Source organism: Acanthochromis polyacanthus, chromosome 6, assembly GCF_021347895.1.
Source record: "Acanthochromis polyacanthus isolate Apoly-LR-REF ecotype Palm Island chromosome 6, KAUST_Apoly_ChrSc, whole genome shotgun sequence".
NCBI classification, from domain to species: Eukaryota; Metazoa; Chordata; class Actinopteri; family Pomacentridae; genus Acanthochromis; species Acanthochromis polyacanthus.
This window is the reverse complement of record NC_067118.1, coordinates 26,794,752-26,812,057: the sequence shown is the minus strand read 5'-3', so window position 1 is coordinate 26,812,057 and position 17,306 is coordinate 26,794,752. Positions and strand designations below refer to the sequence as shown.

The window sequence follows — 17,306 nt, the reverse complement described above, 5'->3', positions numbered from 1 at the left end:
GCCCAGCTAAACAGAGAACTAAACACAGCTCCAATAATAAAAGGCTTTACTGACCTTTTCTTCAAGTGAACAATAGCTGTGGCTCAATCAGACAGAGTTTTGGAGCTAAAAATACCAAAAATAAAACATTATTTGTCAGAAACCAAGATGAAAACAAAATTATAGCTCTGTTAAATTATCAGTCACATGTTTCTGTGTGACTGGCGACCTGTCCAGGGTGTCCCCTGCCTTCGCCCGAGTCAGTTGGGATAGGCTCCAGCACCCCCCGCGACCCTAATGGGGATAAAGCGGTGTATAGAGAATGGATGGATGGATGGATGTTTCTGTGTCAAGTAATTATGATCAATTTTTGGCCTGACCAATTATCAGTTCTGAGACATGGCTTTTTTAAACACTTATTCTTGATTATTTGCAATATTATCCTTCGTATATTCATTCAAAAATATATTTTTCATTCCTCCTCTTTCTATTTGTAGCCACCACTCTGTTTTGAACAAAGTCCCGCCCACACAAGCATCTGAGTGGCTGCATGTCATCAATAACAGCCAATCAGCACTGAAGGATACATTTTTAATGATTCTCTTTTAATCAAAAATGTAAAACATGAATAACTAAGGCATTTCAAGTGAGTTTTGTGTTTGAGTTTGTGTCATTCAAAATTTTGAAAGCAAGGTATTCATTTATCCTTTAAATGCATATCTGTTCCAAATATATGTTATTAGGGGAATTAGCCTTTACTTCACAATGAAATGTGTTGTTAATTGCCAAATTCTTAATGATTGGAACCTCAACACAAGCTATTAAATTAATTTCCTGAAAAATATTTTGTTCCAATTAGTTTTTGTATTTATTATGTAGAAGGAATTTTGGTGTTATGTATTTAGTTATCATACAGCTTTTAAAGTTGCCATGTTTTTTTAAAGTGCTCTAATCTTTAGCTGGTTGTGGAGGAGACTTGGAATCCTCAAGCCATTTTCATTAAGTTACCTCAACTAGTCTAAAATCAATTAATGGAGCAATGTGAGTTAAAATTACTAACAATATTTTGCCAATCCGTAACAGAATAATGTTGATTATCCAGTTACCAACATTATTATGGTAACCCAACCAATCAAGATAATGTTTGCAACTTAAAAGATTTATCAAACTCAACAAATTGGATTTTTCATCTTGCAAACTTGCTTTGCATAAAGAGGTGGGAACAGAACTTCTGACATACTTTTTAGAGTACAAGTGACACAGCAAATATGACTTCATAACTATAGTAATTTCGTATAATTTTAAAAATCTGAAGAAGTTGTTTATGTTTCTGTTGTTCTTTAGGTGGAAACTGTATAGCAGTAAACAGATTTGTATTCACATGACAAACTGCAGGAGAGTGTAGATGTCATACAGGAAACAAATCAATAAGGAGTCTTCCTGCAGCCTGCATCACACTCTGAATGTTTCTGAGTGGAGAACGGGGCTACATGTGATCACACTGCAGCCAGTTCCACATTATTCTCAAACTGCACCTTGTACAGCGTGCCCTGTGTCACATTGTGTGTTTGAGTGCGTCAGGCCTCTCCATATGATTTTGTGTCATGTATGGTTCACATGGAGAAGAGCTGTCTTTTTATTTCCCACGTGGACACTTGTATGCGACCCACAAACGCCAACATGACTGTGACTAAGTTCCTCTTTTTACCTTCACAGTCCATCAACACTTCCCAATCCTGTCTTTTTTCTCACATTCACAATTTCTTAGAGAGAATGAAGTCCATCACAGCAAATGCTGTTTCGCCCCTCAGGTAAGAACTGTCATCTGTTTAAAATTATTTTTAAAAAGGCTGTTATTGTCCATTGACTTCAATGATTTAATCTATCTTTATTGTGAGTCTATGTGTGAGTAGCTACATCAAAGCAAAGTGCAGTATTCATTTGTAAAATTTCACTATCAGAAAAAAGAATCACCATATTTTATAATGATTAGCTGCAAGTGAAACATTTCTATTTTAAATGAAGAGTGTGAGATAAGATCACGTGTGGTTTTAGGGGGAATAATGTGCTGTGTTTCAAAACAAATATAATTTGGATGATGTGTTCATTTTTGATACAGAAAGAAACAAAAAGCTGGAGTAAAAAAAATCCTACTTCAACAAAGCTGTTTCTAATTTTGAAATTTACTGTCAGTATTTAGTTCCAGCACAGCAGTGCTTCCAAAGCCAGGATTTTATTGTCTATTAGATTAATTAAGATATTTACAGGCACCTCTAAGTGGATTTTGAACTTTGGATAGAGGCAGACACATCAGATTAAACTTGAGCTTTAATCAATGTATCATTATTTTTTATTAATGAGTGGAATAAGAAATCAGATGAAGACACTGCAGCTGCCTGCTTTCTGCAACATAGAGTATTAGATTTGTGTTTCCGTTTTGTTTATTGGTGGTTAGTATCGAGACAGTTTTGTATTTTTTTTTCCTTTTGTTTTTCACATCTTTGAGTTGAAGTGAGTGAAGTTTAGAACAACAAGATGCCTGCTGGTATCTTTAAAAAAAGTGAGTCAGTGATTAATCATGCAAATGTATGAATTATATACTAATAACAGAATTATTGTTTAAAATATTACATGAACCATGATGACATGAAGGTATAGAAAAATAGAAATGCATGACCAAAATAGCATGCTGTCAGTGTTTTGGAGACCTCCCGAGATTTCATGAATCATATTTTCAGTGGAGTTCATGTTTCGTTAAGATGAGTCCAGCTCCACCTGTAGTTCTCAGCTGGACAGACTGGCTGCTGCTCCTGAATCCCGTCTTCATCCTAATCATTCATTATAGCCTCCCTACTTTACTGTAGCTCCACATTTTGAAAAATGTGCTCATTTGTTTCTTGCTGAAACTTAGATAAGAAGATCAAAGCCACTATCATGTCTGTTCAATATGACGGTGGAGTGACGATACAATTACTGTGGCTGGCTTGCAAAAATTTTGTTCCCACACAAGTAAGCCACATTTTTATTTAGGTTAATACATATTTTCTCATTAAAAATGTAAATCTTTGATGTAGTATGTAAAGCTTCTAGTCTGAAGAAGGAGGATGGAAGTAGAAGTCCACAGTAGGACCTCCACTCAGGAGACTGGTTTATATCCTTTGAAGAACCATTCATCTAAAGCTTCACTTCTTTGGTGAGGTTTAGACACCAAAATTACCTGGTTAGTTTTCTTAAAATGACACAGCTGGGGTTAAAATACAACCCTTTTATAACACTGTTGAAGCGTCACCTCTATTTCTGGGCTACCAGGGGGATGAGTTCATCCAATATGTGATTGGTTGATGAGAGTAAAGCAATAAAACAAACAGAAAAGGTAAGCTGATTGGAAACGTATTTCTGATATGTAACAAAGAAATGTAATCTCTGAGAAAAAAGTTAGTTATTGTTGTCTGTGTATTCTCAGTCATCCAGGTCATGGTAATCGTAGGAGCTTCAGTAGAAATCAAGTGGACTTCTCTTTTAGGTTCATGTAAACACTTCACCTCTCATCTTCAGTTCTGAAGAAGTCTCTTGGATGAACAAAACGGACTGGATGAGAGGTGAAACGTCTTCAAGAACCACTATATAATTATAGTTATATACAATAATAATTGTATATAAACCACAGACTGTGTGTAAGTATGGACAAACTCTCTGTAGTTTAACTGATATGGACAGCAGTGTTGAAACTCAGTGTGGCTCTTGCTGTCACCATCTCAGCAGGGCCCAACTCCTCATAACTCCTGGTTCCTTCATAAATTAGCAAACAAGTAGAGTTTAACTCAACAAAAAGTGAGACATTCAAATGTCTCTGGATCACAGACTGTCCTGTAACAAAAAAAATCACCCCTGCACAGTTTTCCTGAATGGGGAAATTAGCTAAAGGGACCAAAATAGCTTTTTGTATCAGACTGTAAACATGTTTATTTCTTCTGTAAAGTTGTACATTTTAACATGACGGTCAATGGGGACTGACACACTTTAAGCCTCAAGTGGCAATTTCAGGAATTGCACTTTTTCTGTTTTGACTTCTATCAGCACCAGAGGGTGTTGCTAAATATGAATGTTTTTCATGGGAGAGAGGCGTGGCAGCACAATATTTAAAAGACAAATATGAGAGTGATATTGACCTTCCACCTGTTAGTAAGAAAGGGAATAAACATATTACCCAAATGAAAAACTATCCCTCAATATGTTGCGTTTTTTTCTCCTCAGGAACCGAACAGGATCCTGCAGACAGACGATAAAATCTCTCCTGTTTTACCTCTGGGATGTTTTCTCAAAACCGACTCCTGTCGGCAGAGACATCCTGACTCTACTGTCTCTCTGTTTCACTCTTGCCATCTTCACTGGTGGCCTGCTTCACCATTGGCTGTCCATGACTCTCAGATACGACCACGGAACGTCCGTTCCGACCGCCTGCATCTACAGCGTGGCCATGTTCCTGGTCTCCTTCCTGTGCCACCCCCTGCGCTGTGTGCTGACCATGACTCTGCCCACCGTCTGCACCAAAGAGGGCCGCAAACTGCTCATCTCAGCCTCTGTCATAATCTTAGTGTTGAACGTCATCCCTAATATTTCAGTTAATGTCGGGGCGGTCGCACGCATCCTCAAGTGCACTGCTGAAGGTTTTACAAAGACTTTATTAAATGTTTCCGAACCCTTCAACATCGTTAAGCGTGACCTTGTTGAAGAAGCCATCAAAGTGAAGCGGGAGGACCTGAGCATTGTCACCAACTTAAGGACTTTAGATCATTTCACACACGTCAATGTGTCAGCAGTCAAAAACAGATTCACTAAGATGATCGGGCAGATAGAGATTAACTTCTCGCATGCCAGGAACCTGCTGAGAGAATACAAACTGCTGTCAAACCGTATTCTTGCTGCCATTTTTGTTGCTTTACTAATTGCTGAATCTGCACGCTGCTTGAAATCCTACCTGACATCAGTTCAGTTCGATAATGGTTTCACCTCCAAAGAGCTCCAGCAAAAAACACCTCATGCTGGTAATAAACAGCCAGCTAGAAATAAAATCAGTCTCACAAGTTGTAAAATAACAAGTCAGGAATGTACCTCTTCTCTTGTCTCCTTAGTTGTAGTGACGCTATATTTCATTGCTATAACTTTAATAGTAGCTTTGGATCATATTGTGTATCATATAGTTGAAATGATTGTGCCGTGGCTGTTGGATTTTCCACCTACATCCGCAATCATAAGTGTCAATTACAAGGTAAGACAGCATACAAAGTTTCACTTCTGCAGCTTCAGATTTTGCTTCTTCCCCTTTTCAAGATTTCATGTATTTGCTCTCGTTTTAGGTTGAGTGGTTCCCTCCTGCTTTCTGTATTATCCCACAATCGTGCATCACACGGGAGCTGACAAACTTCCACAGAGACTACAAGTGGAACTTCAGCCCCGAGCCATCGCTCTGTGATGTGACAACTTCAGCTCCGAACCTGGGAGTCACACTCTTGCTGGGATGCCTCTGGCTGATGAGCTACTTCATGGTTTTCCTTGAGGTTTATGCCAGACGTCTACGGAGAAAAATCTCGGCATCCTTTTTCAGAGAGCAGGAGGAGAGGAGAGTGGCTTACTTGGTGAGGAAAATGCACGAGAAGCAGAATAAAAATGAGCCTAAAGGGACTATTTATGTTGGTGTTTTTAAGTAAAATGTCCCAACAACACTTGGATGGATTGCCAAGAAATTAGGGTCACACATTCACATCCATCCATAAGGATGAACTTTAATAATCCATCTAGTGCCATCATTAGGCTAACATGTAAATATGTAACTTTGATGTTGTGTGGACTGCGCTGTCTGTTCTGTTCGTCTAGTTTGTGAGTATGTTTCAGAGATTTTTTCCTTTGTTTACATGTCCGTATGGGTTTTCTATATGCCAGAAGACACATTATGAGACAGTCTCAGAAACACAGATTCAGACTTACAGGGTTTCATTTGTAACAAACCCAAAGAACCGATTCTGTCTATTTGCAGAGTGGAACTTTCGATATCACTATTCATCTTGAGAGTAAGTGTCTCGTTCAAACATGTATGGCTGAATTACTTCTGTATTACAAGTTGTCATTGTTGTAGGTGAGCTGGTGTGCTCGACCTGCAGAGTAGTGGGGACTGCATGGATCTGCACGTTGTAGAGGAGGCAACAGAGTTACATCCAAGCCACTATTATGGCACTTTTCCACTAGCACCTACTCGGCTTGACTCGAGTCAGCTCTACTCGGTTTGTGAGGTTTTCCATTAGAACATGGAGTGCAGGCCACTGACTGGACAGGGAGTGACAACACTACACAGCATGCATATTTTCATACCTAATAGCAATAAACTGCAGCCATTACAGCGTTGTACACAGGATTGATATACGATAACTGTAGCAAACTAGCACTAGCTTACCCTCATACGTTGTCTAGTTCGTATCCTCTTGTCTTTGGCTTGATGCAGCTGTATCGCTTCCCAAACTCTCCTGTTCTCCTGAGTGTTTCGACTTGCCGCCCTCAGCTTTCTCTGACTGTCTTCTTTTACTTTGTATTTGAAATAAAGCCACAAACTGAGCAGCATGTATACCATCGCCTCGATGTCCTCCATTGTTGTGTTGTGTTTTCTTTGCAGTTTGTTGCTGTGCTATGACAACTCCACCCACGATGAGGTCATACTCAATTGTAATGGAAAACGAGCTAAACCGAGTCGAGTCGAGCTGAGTAGGTGTGAGTGGAAAAGCGCCTTCAGTGCACACTTGGAAATATGTGATTTTGATGCTCAGGGAAGAATTTTTAGCGGTTTAATCAGGGGAACTTTAAATGCGACCTGCCAGGTGACTGCAGATGGAATTTAGATTTATGCAAATTCTGTTGCAATGCATCAAACTGAAACATTTACGATTAATACTGAACATGGCCTCGTACACATTACTATGGTAAACATTCTGAGTAACATACTGACATTAGCATTTAGCTCAAAGCACCAGTACGTCAAAGCACATCCTTAGATGGATGTAGACTCTTGGTCTTGTTGCCTTTGTACAGTGTTTCTTTAATGTTTGCATCATTCAGTGTTCTTGCTGTGTTTCTGTTTTTGCAAAACATGACCTGAACATAGCACATCCTGTCAATGAGTCACTCTCAAAACACCTTCTGCACGAGCGTCCTGTCTCAGCGCTTTCCTCTCAGGCGTTTGTGGTTTTTAAAGATGCATTTGCACCCACCTTGTTGATTGGTAACAGTGTCTGTCTCACAGAGAACATGTTTTGCTGTATAGATTTTTAAAAAAAAGTGTGTAGTGTGGTTTTTCCTGTTTCCCCCCCCTAACTGTGATTAGACCTTTTTTTTAACCACTAGATGCCAGTATGGTGCTTTGACAGATGAAAACAGAGACTAATACACAGTAGTAGCTCTATCAGGAAATGAACAGCAATAGATTGGGTTTTACTCTTTCTGAATATCGTATTGGCCTAGATAGTTTTAATAGATTCAATTAATCTGATTCATGTACACGTCCAATAACTCAGCAGCCTATTTTAATCAGTGTGACCTTGCAAAAAAGAAAGAAAGAAATCACTTCCTTTCTGAAAAAATTCTTGCATACCAGCATGCTCCTGCCTAACGTTCCCGTGAGGCTGCAGGGGTTTATTTTAAGACCTTATCCCAGAATAGAATACTTCTTTATCGTCTATTTTTACTCTTGTCCACTTCATGGTTGTCTCACAATGCAGGCGCCTGTGTAAAGATGATTTACTGTTTTTCCAAAAGATTATGAATTATTCATAAGCTGTGTGATGCTATGAATTCTCACATGAGCGTGTTAGTCGTATGTGTGTGACATCTCTGCAGCCGACTGTGGGCTTAGTCTTGTTAGAAATGCGCTGGACTACAAGAGTGATTATCTTTAGCCTGTAAATAAACCAACTAACATAACCTGACCTGATATCATGTCTGCATCTTCCCATTACATTAAGTTAAATAAAAATATTGTAGATGTTTTTGTCTGACACATTTGGCCTGATTAGATTTTGCACATGCAGACATTTGGACATACAACACCCAGATGTAAATGCAAGAATGTGCATTGCTGAAGATAAGCACACCAACCGTAACAGTACAGGACAGACTTCTTAGTATGCAGCGGCTTGGACTGCAAAGAACTGCAAAGCTGTTTCATGTTCATTACAGGCAGCCTGCATACTGGATGCTCCCCAATTGATCTCTTTTCTTCTATAATGCAAGAATCTGTCGTGCATCAATATTCCCACTAGTCTTGCCCACAGATGCAGGGTTAAAGAGCTTTTCATTCTGCTTTCACTGCTTATAGAACCAAGTCTGATTATTCTGGACAATGAGTGTCAACAGCACTGAATGTTTTCCGCTACTGCAGTGCAAGCCTTTAACAGCATCAGCATCTGTAATAGCCGAACTGCCGGAAGCTGTGGAAGCGTTCTCAAATGCGCATCATGGGAATAGCAGGAATCTTTATCTTCAGACATTTGTCCCTCAGGAGACAAGAAATTTTCTAATTCTGTACTATTTGCAAAGTCAGACAATTTAATACTTTAAATGTGCCTTTTCACACAAGTGTTAACTAAATTATGTATGCTGGTGGCAAATCAAAAGTGTACTTCATAATTAGTGCCATTTCAATTAAATGGCCAATCTCTGAGGTGGATGGTGCGTTCAAATGCAAGGCTAACTCCTTTGTTCTTCTAGTAATTACAGGGTTTATGTGATAGCAACGGTGACATTCTGAGCTTAGACGTTGAGGTGAAATGGATTTTTAAGTTGGTGACTGTACACGGTGGTGTCGATGTGATGGTGAGTGGTGTGAGAGGGAGGGAGAGGTGCACTGGGAGAATACAGAGGGAGAGAGACAGATGTGGAGGATGAGAGCGACTCTGGAGGAGGACTGAGCAGTGATCATTGTTTCTTGGCTGATTGCACCTGAGCGCTGCTACGGTGTCAGAGTGAGAGCTGCCTTCTGCAAATTATGGTAAGCTGCCCATTCATATTTATTTATTCTCTCTTGATTTTATTTTCCTAACCTCAATCAATTATGTCCTTTTTCTTTTAACTGAAGAGTATCCTGACTTCTTTTTCAGAGAAAAGGAGGGTCTCTTCTTAATCAGCGCAATTTCAATCTTGTGACATGTTTTTAGTTACAAATGATGGCTTTAGTGAGCACTTCATCACATGCACAGGGCAACAATCCTGTGATCACATCAGAGTTAAAAAATTTTCAGCACACGAGTTGTTTTTTTTCTTTTTAATGAAAAATTGCTATTTCAATGTGATTTAGTTTAAAAAGACTGCAGTAGCATCAGTTATTTTATCAAGTGCCTCGAAGAGGCTGAAATATGTATTACAGAAACACAGGAGGAATTCAGGTGATGATATTCAAGAGCAACAAAGTCTGTAAAGGGAGGACGTTGGGGTTCTTCCCAACTCAACTTCATTACAGTTATTTATTACAGTGTTGGAGAACACAGACAGTAGATATTTTCATGCTGAAGTGGCATCAGATCTGATAATTTTTCTTTCTGTCATTATAGAGGTCATGGACAAGTTAGTTTTCTTTTTGTTCTTTTTGCTGTTTTAGTGCAAATGATTTGTTGAGTTTATATTAGATCACTTCTCTCAAATCTTTCTTACACTTTGCCTCTTCAAGTCATTAACAGTGAATCCATGCAGTGTCCTGGTCTGTAGAATGTTTTACATTTGTTTAATTCAAGACAGCGCCTCAAAGAATATCAACTATTACTGATGATAGGAAGGTTTTTGCATTTTCAAAAAGTGAAATCTAACATTCAGTCTCTTGCTCCATCACAATCAACCTCATAATGAGTAATGAATGTTTCTCTTCATTTCTGTTTTGAGGATTCTCATTTGTGCCCCTGAAGATTAACCGAATTGTTGGACTTGAACAAGATGGAGAACAATACGACCATCTTTCAGGATGTCACCCAGGTTGTAAATCTGACACAAATACCTCTGAACCCACTTGAAGAACAAGTCATAACAATATTTTTGACAATGCTCATTTGTGGAGTGGGGATTGCTGGGAACATCATGGTGGTGCTGGTTGTGCTGCGCACCAAACACATGGTGACCCCGACTAACTGCTACCTCGTCAGCTTGGCTGTGGCAGACCTCATTGTGCTGCTGGCTGCAGGCCTCCCCAACATCTCTGATGTTGTAGCCTACTGGATATACGGCTACACGGGATGCTTGTGCATTACTTATCTCCAGTACCTCGGCATCAACGTGTCATCCTGCTCCATCACAGCGTTCACCATCGAACGATACATTGCTATTTGCCACTCCATAAAGGCACAGTTCATATGCACTGTCTCCAGGGCCAAGAGGATCATAGCTGGAGTTTGGATCTTCACCTCACTCTACTGTACCATGTGGTTCTTTTTAGTGGACACAAATGAAACTGTCTACACCAATGGGGTGGTGGTCACCTGTGGCTACCGTGTGTCCAGGAGCCTCTACATGCCCATCTACTTCCTGGATTTCACTCTGTTTTACGTGATCCCTCTCATTGTGGCCACTGTGCTATATGGGCTCATTGCAAGGATTTTGTTCATGAGTCCGTTGCCGTCACACCTGAACGACCGAGCCGGAGGAGGGTCAGTTCACCAGGGTCCCTCCAGCAGCACTGGCAAGACCAACAAAGGAGCAGTCTCTGCAAGAAAACAGGTAAAGACTGGATCACAGATCCAAGAGAGAAAATACTGAAGCTATATGAATGATTCTGATTAATAGCCTCTTTTTTTAGACAGATTTAGCTGTATTTGTGGTAAATCTCAAATTTGATTGTGCACTCATTTAATCACAAAATGGCTCTATGGCTGCATTATGAGTCTGGTGGTCCACTTTGGTTCAGACTGAATGATCAATTGCAGCATCAAGAAAGCTTCTTAAAATATTCAATGTCTGAATAATTATTCAATGGATTCCAATGAGATGTAGTTCAGCCATTTGCATAGCACTCAGCATGAACTGTAATCACTGTGGAGACACTTTCATCTTCTTTAAGGGATCATCGAAACCAGATTTTAAGTCGGCAAAAAGTTTGGTGAATAACTAAACCCCCCGATTTGGACATTATCAGCCCATTGAAGGTCTCATCATCTGATAATTCACGAATAGAAAGCAACCAAATGAACAAACCTCTTGTGGTTGTGTATATAAGCACATGTAAAATGTCAAGTGGAGTCGTCACCCTGGAAACATACAAAGCTTAGGATGTGGTCAATGTAACAGCAGAGTGAATTTTAACCCAAATCATGATCCTTTTCTAAACCAAACCAAGTATTTTAGGGTGTCTAAACTTAACCAGCCACAGACTCAAAACACAAGTAAACACTGAGTGAAAAACAGTGAGTGAACGTAAAAGACAAAATGAGACTGATGTTCAAAAATAAAACTATAATTATGGCCTGAGATGAGAGTCACTCTCAAATCTACTGGATTTATCCACTGACTAAAAATAAATGGCTGCTTTTCACATCCAGTTGGGCAGATGCTAAATATCAAATGACTTGGATCCGGGAAAGCAAAGGGGCATTCCTCGTCATAGATAGATAGATAGATAGATAGATAGATAGATAGATAGATAGATAGATAGATAGATAGATAGATAGATAGATAGATAGATAGATAGATAGATAGATAGATAGATGGATGCAGAGCCCCTTTTGTGGGAGGAAGCCCTAGCATTTGCCTGGTTTGTCCTGATGGTGCATCAAAATGCCATTTTTCAGTCATTAGCCCCCAGCTCTCTATGATAGCAGGCTTTGATGGGCACTTAGCTGAAAACTTTGGAAAACACAATGTATGAAGTGGACCTACAGACTCTTAAAGTTGTCATTATGAGCATGTCAGCATACTGACATTAGTGTTTAGCTCTGCTTTGCCAAGGTATAGCCCCAGAGAGCTGCTTATGAGCCTCATTGACTCTTATGAAGCGTCCTCAGCAGCACTCAAACAGCAGCAGAACATTGAGTCATGGCATACTGTGTGCCTGTTGAGATAATTGTAATCTTCATCATTATTATTTCACCTTTCTTTGGTCCTTTCAACAGATAACAAAGATGCTGGCTGTGGTGGTGGTCCTCTTCGCCTTGCTCTGGATGCCATACCGAACGCTGGTGGTGGTCAACTCCATCATTGACCCGCCTTACCACAACACCTGGTTCCTGCTCTTCTGCCGGATGTGCATCTACACCAACAGTGCCATCAACCCCATCGTCTATAACCTCATGTCTCAGAAGTTTCGCGTTGCGTTCAAAAAGCTCTGCAAGTGCAGCTGGCGACACAAGGAGGCCGAGTACAATGTGCCGATGTATTACAGCGTGATGAAGAACTCGACGAGCAACGAGCCAGTCACGGAGCAGGAGGAGGTGAGCGGCCACACCGCCAACAGGTTCACCTCGTCTCCAACAGATGATGATGCAAGCACACTCAGCATTTCTTAATGAAAACTTTGGTTTGTTGGGGTCATTAGAAAAAAAAAAGTTTGCATGATGATTTATTTATGAAAATCCTCAATTTTAATGTCTAGGTTTTGTTTTAAAAAGTACTGACTAGATTAGGTTTTCTTCTTGATAACTGTGAAGCAAGTTTTATATGTGGTGTTGTACTTGTGGTACTTTTGCATCAGTATTGTAACTACACTATAAATACAGTACAGTCTGACAGCCCAAGCTTTAGTGTACTTTAAACTACTCAGTGGGTCACTGTGGTATTACAACAGCATCAGTGTTACATAAAGATTTGTAGTTCTTTGAAATGCAATTGGTAAGTTGTGTATTCACCATTTTAGTGCACAGTGAGAGTAACCAAGACTGACAAACATTTACATTTTTTATGCATAAGTTGCTGTTGCTTCAAACGCATATTTTAAGTTTTAGCTGGAGGTAAAGTTCAGACTTTTTGTCAACCACTTTTGTCAAAATCCATTTCCATGCTAGTAAAGCCTGTGTTATGTCTCTCTCCGTAACAAGTGTGCTTATGCTGTGCTTTTCGTTGCTGAAGAGTCCTGTGCACTCAGATGTGCCACACTTTTTAACAGCACTAATGATACACACAACACATTTTATCCTCGTTTTTTGAGCACTAAAGTAATGTCAAAGTCCTTATAGGCAAGTCTCGCCACTCGAGAGCCATCATGATAACGCCCACAAGCAGTTATTTTGAACTAACAATACCAAGTGCCTATCAAAATCAAAGAGGGAGAGAGTCATAACTGTAATTTTAGTGGTCATCTGAACAAAAATATCGCAGTTAAATCTGATAAAATAAGCAGTTTTCCCTCATCATTGACTAACATGACATTTAGAACAAAATGCTGTAAAGTTGTTATCTGATGCTCAGATATTTAAAATTCCCAACGATGTTCCTGTCAGGTTAAAACATTTTAATGGCAAAATTCAGAAGATGCCGGCAAATGTTGTAAGGAACATTGATTATGTTCTGTGATAAAAGAAGAACACTCTCAACCTATATTCATAAAACGTTATCCAGATATTACCGAGACCTCAGACCATTTTTTTAAACACTCATGTAATGTGATTTTTTAACAAAAATTATGCTAATGCTTTTTTAGAAATGGGGATTAGGGAACACTTTATAGAATCTAATAAACATTCCCAGAATACTCCAAAGTGTTACATGATAACAAACGATGGACGTTCTCACTAGTTTAAAAATAATTTTAAAAAAAATTCAGCTTAGCACATTACCAGAATGTTTTTAATCAAAATAAATTTGAGCATGGTTGTGTTTAATGCTAATTAGCAAACACCAGCTTGCAGACATTAGGAAACTAAGATGGCCAACATGCTAAAAGTAATACCTGCTTAACATTAGCATCTTAGCTGTGTCACTGTGAGCATGCTATCGTGTTAACATTACCTCAAATCTTCACAGAACTGTGAACATGGCTCTAATTCTTAGTTTTATTTATTTACAGTCATCATAATATTAAAGCTCAAAGCTAACTGGCTTCACCTGCATGGTAGCATGGTTTTAATTTGGAAAATCAGCTGTTTTAACTACTTAAACTACATAACTTTAAGCCTTGACCTTTTAACGAACATCGCCTGGTTAGACCTTCTGTTTGAACTTAACTGACTCGTTCTTTTAGTCTCCTGTTATATTTACCACATATGACCACTTCCACTATTATTGCTTTGAAATGAATTTACATGTAACTCACAGATTAGCTTCACTTAATTTCAACCTCACAAAATTATCCAGAATTACTGAAACCATCTGTGTGGTGTATGTGGCCTTCTGTGTTTCAAGTCTCAGTCTGTAGCAGATAAAATGTTTTGCATCATGTCACAGCTACCTCCTCATCCATCCACTGAAACTATGTCTGACTCCACAAGAACTCATGTGCAGAACAACCTCGAATCATCAGGTTTCCAGTCTGGGTGTTAAGATGTAATCAGCATGAAATACATCTGTCAAGTCAGAGAATGAAAACATGAGTTGTCGTTTTAGCCACGGGTAAAGCACAACAAGTCTGAAAATGTGATGCTAATTGTCGTCAACAAGTTTACATCTCCCTCGTCTTGCTTCTGCCCTGCCTCTGCATCTTAACACATCCAGCCTCCTACTTGTCAACCTTGTGTAAAAAGCACCAATATGAGCTCCATGTATAAAACACTTAGTCTGTTTAATATATTTGTCTTTTCTGTACTTAACATTTTGTAAACAGACTCATGGTTTCCTATGGTATTTCCAAATCTTTTACATCCCTAAATGTATACGATCTCTATTTATGACAGTTTTGTGTGATTAAATACATATTGACAACATTCACCCAGTATTTCTTTGATAAAAATCGAGATTTTTATGTAGATTTGAATATGCTGAGCTGAAACAGCCGCTGAACATACTTAGAATTCTCCTCTGTTTTGATTTGCATTATATCATCTATATCTCAACACAATAAAAACATGCTTAAGACTGAGTGTGGCTGTAAATGGTTAGACTCTACATGTTTTACGATCAAATAAATGTCATGAGGGCCTGAGGAAAATAGTCGGTGAAGGCAGCAACCGACAGTACAGAGGCATAGAGCAGCTTTCTTGCACTCACAACTGCTATCTCAGTCCTGAGGTGTGAAGTGGAATCAATAACATTTTTTTTTGTGGGCCGTTCTTGTTTTATTTTGTTGTATGATGGATGACATAATGACTTTTTCTTTAACTGATGCCCTTTTTGTGTTTTCTCACACTTTTTTGTTGCTGATTTCCATGTCATTTACACTTTTAACATGAATTTATGCATCTCATATTGAGAGAAACTTTCAGAAAAATTGGCTTTATTCCTGGAAGAGATTTAAGGTTTTAGCCTCTAGGATACAACACCTTCCTCTGCTTGTTGGGTCAAATTTTCCAGAATGTGTCAAGACAAACATGACTCTGCAGAGATATAACTTCATCCTTGACGAATCCTGACAGCTTACCTAATTTAGTATTCTTGTTCGACAAAATATACTTTGCATGGTAAAGCCAGTTCCTAACAAGGACGTGTCAGATCACAGATTTATTCAGTCTCCTGCAGAAAAGAACCAGCAAGGTGATGTCTGAGATGGCTCCCTCTGTGTTACAATGGAGAAAATTCAGTGATTCATAAACAGTTTAGAGTGACATTCAAGGACTTTTTATGATAATGTTCCGCCTGTTGTTTTTTTCCCCCCAAAGAATCACATTCTACGACTGAACAGTAAAAGCAGACATTTTCAACATCCATGTGGTTCATTAGCTGCTGAGAGCAGTTTAATTCAGGTTCTTTGTTCCTTACTCCTAAATTGCGCCAACTCATTTTGCATTAAACCTTCAACAGCATGAATGACATTCAAATGTCAATGAAACAAATAAACAAATACAGAAGCCTCAATAGTTGCAATTATTTCACAGCAATTTTAAATGTTAATGAAGTGTGGCTCATTTGAAATTTAAATGAAACTGAGAGAATTGTGAAGTCTTTCTAGCAGAGGAAACACAGAGTTGAAAACAAAATTATTAGAAAGCAGACAATACTTTTATACAGCTCTGGAAATCATTATTAGACCACCTGTTGTTCTCTTTGCAAAGTCTGCACAACAGGCCTTCAAAACTGACAATTTAGTTTGAATTTTATTATAGGAGATTAAATAATTGCAGCATCTTCTGAAAGGCGTGGAAAAAGTCAAAATTCACATCAAAAAACTTTTTTTCCAGTCATCACTATCTTTTGCATGAATTGTATTTGTGAAGTAAACAGATAATCCAAACTAAATTATAACTCAACAATGCCTAAAAGAGGAGAACTGAGAAATGGAAAGAAGACCACTGTCCCTAACAAGCTGAAGAAGAAAATGAAGTAGTTACTTTAATCAAGAACCAGAAAAGGATGAAGCAGAAAACAGTGGTCACATTGAACTATTAATTGTTTCCAAAACTGTAGAGTTGTAGTTCTCATCCTCTGTTCCACATCACTTAGTGCAGATCACAGATATTTCTAAACTAATAATCACATTTGAATTCATTAATATTTTCAAGTTCACTTTTTTCAGGCCTGACAGTTTCAAAGTTGCATTTTTATGTTCTTTGTTGTGAAGTGTTAGTCTTCTCTATCTTTAGGACACAACACTTATTTGCTTTCTGGCTGTGAATTACATGAAAACATCAAAACCTTTCTCATACTGCCAGTTAGCTTAGCTTAGCATAAAGTTGGAGGGAAAACAATTTATCTGTCTTTCAAAGGTAACACAGTCCAACAGTACCTTTAAAGCTTAGATTTTCATACAAACTTAGCAGTGTATAATTAATGAATTTTAAAGGAGCTTTTAGATGGATTTTGTTACCTTTGAACAGAACCAGAAACCTGTCATCTCTCTTTCCACCATTTAAGCTAAGCTAAGCTAACTGGCTGTTGCCTCAAGCTTTGAATTTAGCGTAAAGAGATGACACAGTGTTTCAGTTCATGTTTTAATGTTCAGTAAGAGAGCAATATGTATTGTTCTTAAAAACTTCAAAGCATCTCTTTTATTGCAATCATAAATTTTCCAGTTTTAAAATTAGGCACAGAGTAGTACTAATTTAATTCCTGTTGACATTATGAACATTTTACATTAAATACATCGATGTGCTACAGCATTAAAACCACTTTCCTAGTATGTTTATGTCCCACTCAAAATAGCTCTCACCCATTAGGTGATATTTGATTCACTGGACGTTTGGTGAAAGTATAAGAACGTCATTTCTTTCAGATTTCACATGGTT

At 38.6% G+C, this 17,306-nt stretch overlaps 2 protein-coding genes across 2 annotated transcripts; both read left to right on the top strand.

The window, feature by feature from the left end:
- Positions 1 to 4,210: 4,210 nt before the first annotated feature.
- ocstamp (osteoclast stimulatory transmembrane protein) lies at positions 4,211 to 5,687 on the top strand. The gene is made up of 2 exons (XM_022206391.2): positions 4,211 to 5,248; positions 5,337 to 5,687. The coding sequence occupies exons 1-2, from the start codon at positions 4,211 to 4,213 to the stop codon at positions 5,685 to 5,687; spliced, it is 1,389 nt and encodes a 462-aa protein (XP_022062083.2).
- Positions 5,688 to 8,545: 2,858 nt separating this feature from the next.
- Positions 8,546 to 15,007, top strand: LOC110959482 (thyrotropin-releasing hormone receptor). The gene is made up of 3 exons (XM_022206363.2): positions 8,546 to 9,010; positions 9,895 to 10,722; positions 12,111 to 15,007. The coding sequence occupies exons 2-3, from the start codon at positions 9,946 to 9,948 to the stop codon at positions 12,501 to 12,503; spliced, it is 1,170 nt and encodes a 389-aa protein (XP_022062055.1). The 5' UTR covers positions 8,546 to 9,010; positions 9,895 to 9,945; the 3' UTR covers positions 12,504 to 15,007.
- Positions 15,008 to 17,306: the final 2,299 nt, after the last annotated feature.